At 31.8% G+C, this 5,113-nt stretch overlaps 1 protein-coding gene across 2 annotated transcripts; it reads right to left on the bottom strand.

Moving 5' to 3' along the window:
• Window positions 1–258: 258 nt before the first annotated feature.
• LOC104217078 (transcription factor MUTE) lies at window positions 259–4,116 on the bottom strand. 2 transcript variants are annotated; one of them, XM_070159298.1, is made up of 4 exons: window positions 4,031–4,116; window positions 2,478–2,557; window positions 1,292–1,696; window positions 259–665 (listed from the first exon to the last, which is right to left on the bottom strand). In XM_070159298.1, exons 2-4 carry the CDS (start codon window positions 2,532–2,534, stop codon window positions 573–575), a joined length of 555 nt encoding a protein of 184 aa, XP_070015399.1. In that variant the 5' UTR covers window positions 2,535–2,557; window positions 4,031–4,116; the 3' UTR covers window positions 259–572. The 2 variants fall into 2 exon arrangements, with proteins under 2 accessions (XP_070015399.1, XP_009765536.1); XM_009767234.2 differs by lacking the exon at window positions 4,031–4,116 and having other exon boundaries at window positions 2,478–2,925.
• Window positions 4,117–5,113: the final 997 nt, after the last annotated feature.

Here is a 5,113-nt window from a genome sequence, read left to right as displayed (position 1 = left end):
AGCTCTAATCATCTAAAAAGAAGCATTCGATCCTATTCTTTTTGCTTCTTTTTTGCGAACTGCTGCATGCTGCAAATAATCATTCAATTTTCGTTGAGGATCGGCTAAAATAGACAGTTTACAATGCTTAAACCGAATTAGAAGCGAAACTGCGTGTTCGAAATAGCACTAATCAAAAAGGAATTAGATGAATCTACTGTAGAAGTTAATGGCCCTCAAGAAGCATAAACAAAAACACTTTCATATACTGTTAAATATTTGGCTTTGCTGTTGTTCAGATTGAAGTAAAGGTGCATGATTCTTGTACGTGCATGCATCTACTTTCTTCTGTTTACATAGGAAAAGATAGTGGAAGGACAAAGTCTTTCTATATATAGTATCCTGAACTTTCTAATTCTGAGAAGTTACACTTCCATAAGCCCTATACCTAGCATATAAGTAATAGAAACCTTATGTTGGAAATTATTTGTTACGCTCCAAAATTAGCTTCTTACACTTTATATTAAAACGATAGTACTAGAGCTTAAGAAGATAATATTGGTGTACATTAGATATTTTCTCTTTTTTAGTTTCTAAATTTCGCTGATACAAACAACATCAGATGAAAAGCTTTTCTGAACTTCCACTGCTAGCTCTTCCACACTCAGTTGGCACTCCAGTCCTATCTGTAATATAAAATCACCAATACAAGGAAAATAGAGTTAGTAAGTTAAAAAACGTTTGAGGGTAAAAGCAAGAAAGAATTTTATTTAACTTGATGTTGTAACAGATAATTCGCCTTAAAAAAATATTTCTCTTACCAATAGACTAAAAAAAGTATCAGCTTAGGAAATGTTGAAGCATGTATATTGTTACATTAATGATCACGGTTATATTTGGAATAGTAAAGATTAATTGAGTTTTGCTAACACAAACATATAAAATCCAAATTCTTGTTGAATCCGAATTATTTTCTATTCCAAACTTCCCCCCTATTAGTCAATTAACATATGAAGGTCTAGATGTAAGCCGTTGATACAAGCCATCTTGCAAAATCGTCCTGAGTATCAAAGAATTGAGACTGCCAACAAGTTTGGGATATAAAAGAATCTGATCATCCAACCAAATACCTTTAAGGCAATGGATGGAGTAACCCAGGACCATTTAAATCCCTTTAGAAATCGTTATAGAACCGATCATGAGGAACAATGTCGTTCTCTAACATGCGATGGCGTGGAAATAAAAAGATTGGAGTTGCCACATAAATGTTGTTTCCAAAGAATTAACTCACGAAATAAATGAATTAATCTACCTTGATAACAAAGGAGTATAGAACAGTATCCTGCATGCTGCTGATGTTGAGATGAAGAATCTCAAAGGAGAGTTTCTCTAACACATTAATTATCTTCACAACTTGACCTGGAATCCTCTTAGAAATGGTTCTCAATATGACATTGGATCCTGATATCTTTGCTTCAACATCAGCCACTGGAGAATTACAACATGCTCCAAGTTCCTTGAATAAGTTATTATTATTAGGATCATTTTGACTAAATGGACTTTCAGGTGTGGGACTGAGTTGCAAAAATGGCCTTGGACTAGGACCAGGGCTAGGGCTTAAACTCTTTCGTCGCTTTTTCGCCTCCAGAGATTGTAGAACTAGGTGTAATTCTTTGATGAATTCAATTACTCCTGCTATTATTGATGCTTGATCCCCCTTCATTAATTACCATGAAAAAGACTATAAAGATTAGAACAAGAAAAACAAGGGGGGGAAACACAAGAATAAAAGATATCAAACACTAAAAGGAGTTAAAAAGAACGAAAAGGAATCAAACCCTAAGGCCTAATGGCTCTTAAGATTTCAAGGAACTGGATCACCAGGCAATTTTTGATATTTCAAATTTCTTCCCTAGATTATTCACTAAAAGAATTAGTTTTTAGCTATATATATTGATCGTATAATTAATTTTAAACCATTATGCTTGATGTCTATTTACTTATTATTGTAGGTCAACTTAACCTGATAATGTACACAATATAAACTCGAATTGAGCTATGCATTGCATATATAGAAGCAATAAGATGGAATTCAAGAACACGAAAAAGAAACAGGGAAAAAGGAAAATAAATATAGAGCATCGTTTTCATGATTATGCTTGGGAAGAATATTGATCATATTGACGACTGAAAATTTATTAATTTTCATTGAGCAAACTCGAAACGAGATGTTGTTTTTTATGCCCTTGAGAATTCACTGCAGAATAAAATAATGACTCTAAATAATTTTCTGATAATAATTACAATAAATCACGCCCTACAGAACCAAAGTAGTGCGAAATGCATAAAAAGAAAATAGATGATGATCGGTAAAAAAAAAGAAAAGAATTATCACAAGCAGTAATATTAAAAGAAAAGGTGACGAATAATATTTTTTTCGAAGGCTAGCTAGATGAAAACAAAGATTTAGAGAAAGGGAAAAACATGAAATAAATTACCCTTTTGATGTAGAAACAAGGGGTTAAGGAACGCAAAACCTTGAGATGTTCATTCATTTGTCTTCTCCTGTTTCTCTCTACTGCTATATGAGACATATTGGTTTTTCTTACCAAAATTGCCAAGTGTTTGTGTTTTTAGAAATTTATGTCATTCCAAAAGCTTTGTTGTTTCACTCTTTATATACACATAGTTGAAACCATGAATAAATGCAAAAGAAAAGAATGACTATAGTTCTAGTGTGGGTTATACCTAACCATCAGTCTAGTTTTCTTATTAAATGCTATCTGCTGCTCTCCCGTGACTGTTAATTATTTTTCACACACAGCTTTGTTATCTCATTCTATATGAGACACAAAAATATATGTAGACACAAAAAACACTAACATTCTTGTGTGTATATATGTATGTAGACAACATAATATAATAGGTCTCACGTTTATTACCCTATGGACATTTACGATTCCAGCGTGAGATAAAATAAAAGACAAGTAATTTCTTATATATCTTATTTTTTGTCATGCAGAAGAGCTGCTCTTCTTTTGCTTCTAAATTGTTGATTCATGGTTCGTGCATGCACTCTAAATTCTTTCCTCTCTGCATACATTTCATCACCTTCTTATTATGATATTTCTCTTCTTTTCATATATTTTATTTTATGAATTTTGATTTACCACAGATATATGTTTCCTGTTGGGTTCTATTTGGTTTTCTTTAATGTCAAAATGGAAACTGGCCTTACCTTTTGTGTGATATAATAGATGACACAAGGGTTTGCTAGCTCATGACCGAAAGGCAGAGCAAAATTATTGTGGTTTCGCACGAATACAGTAACTTTTACTTAAATGATGTAATTGCATTAGGAAATTTAACAAGTATAAACATGGCAACAAAGCGCCTGAACAACATAAGGGCTGCAATATAAGTCATTTAATGAATATTTAGACAAGATTATTTATAAAGTAATTATAGCAAATAACTATTATAAGCATTAATTGATAATCTGGTAAAAATGATAACTAACATGTTACATAATAAATTAAACTAATTTGAGAGTATGAAAGATAGAACTTACAACAGAAAATTTAAATCCATTCTTTAATAACATATTTACATATGCTACTGCTATCTTCTTCAATGGCATATGGCTCCCCTCGTATCATATTTTACGTACTACTACCTAATTAAGTTCCGATGATAATTAAAAGATAAAATGACACAAGGTTTTATGCTCTAAGCCCTCAAAAAGAAATGTTTATGTATTACCTTATTGATTTTCGAGTTGTTTGAGCTGCCTAACATTTCAAGGTGCAAACTTTTGTAACAATACCCTAAGAAAATTTGACTGTAATTGAAGACGAAAAACACAAATTAAATTCACAGAAATGCTGTCACATTGAATGAACTTCTAAAGTCACTGTTGCTATTTCGTTATCGAAAAACAAAACTACCCTCTGTTAAAATTAGTAGGATCTCAGATTCAACAGACAAATTAGCAGTAGTAGTTTTCTCTTTGGCAGAATTCAAGATTCAAGAAGAATAACAGGAGACTTACACAAAGTATAAACTTGTAGGAAATTTTGGGAAGGAGGATATGACTCTCAATCTCAAAAATTCTATAAGTGAGAAAATGATTCTTCTCTACTTACTCAACTTGCTAAAATAAAATGATTAGACTACATAGATATATACAGCTATGCATTTTCTCCTAACATGTACCTAATCTAGTACATGTATCTTAATTGATCCTAGACTTTTTATCTTCCTTAGTTCATGAATAAATTCATACATGCATCCTCATTAATTTTCTTATATATGAACTAAGTAATTCATGTACTTGAGATGAATCTAGTTATTTTTATCAACACTCCCTTCTAAAGTAGATAAATTAATTACTCCAAGAGATGTTTTGGGAGACATCAATTTTTTCTTGACTTGGCGAAGATATCTACAAGTCGATCTTGTGACTTTAAAAATTACTGACTCTTTGATGCGAGCCACGTCATTCATCTTTTCTCCTTCAAAGAAAGCTCTTGGTTGCAAAATAATTTGTTCAACCGATTTCTGTTTCGGCTTCTTTGATCTTTCTTCATTTATTTGCAGAGCTCGTTCAGTCGATTCTTGTGCACTTACATTATAAAATATTTACAATTATGTCATTTAAAGGTAATCGCAAAATTTTGTTTGAATTAATTAGTTTTTAATAAATAGTAAATAACTTATTATATTGCCTGATAATGTAAAAGAATCATTAGGCTGTAACTTAAATCTACTAGAAAAATACATATTTAAGAGAAATTGATGATGGGTAAGCCTATTCTTGGTCTTTTACAATATTACCTTTTGGTAAATTAACCTTTGCTCCCACAACGAATCAGCGCACAAGCACCTTCGCTTCTAGCTGACAAATAACCACTTGACCTTTGTCAATTGTCATTAATGCTGATACCTATTCCCATCTCAAAGCATCATTATAGTCCAGCATTATATTTAAAAATACTATTAATTCTTTTCTGCCTAGTTAAAGAAAAGGGTGATGTTCCAAAATGTAAGTGAATTTACTTAGGTGAAAGGTGGAATCGCAGCTTCAAGATACACTTTCTCTAATGAAAAAATAGATATTCTTAGCTTCCTCCCC

Source organism: Nicotiana sylvestris, chromosome 1 (assembly GCF_000393655.2).
Source record: "Nicotiana sylvestris chromosome 1, ASM39365v2, whole genome shotgun sequence".
Lineage (NCBI taxonomy): Eukaryota > Viridiplantae > Streptophyta > Magnoliopsida > Solanales > Solanaceae > Nicotiana > Nicotiana sylvestris.
Note: the sequence above shows the minus strand (reverse complement) of the source record. Positions and strands in the feature narration are given on the sequence as shown.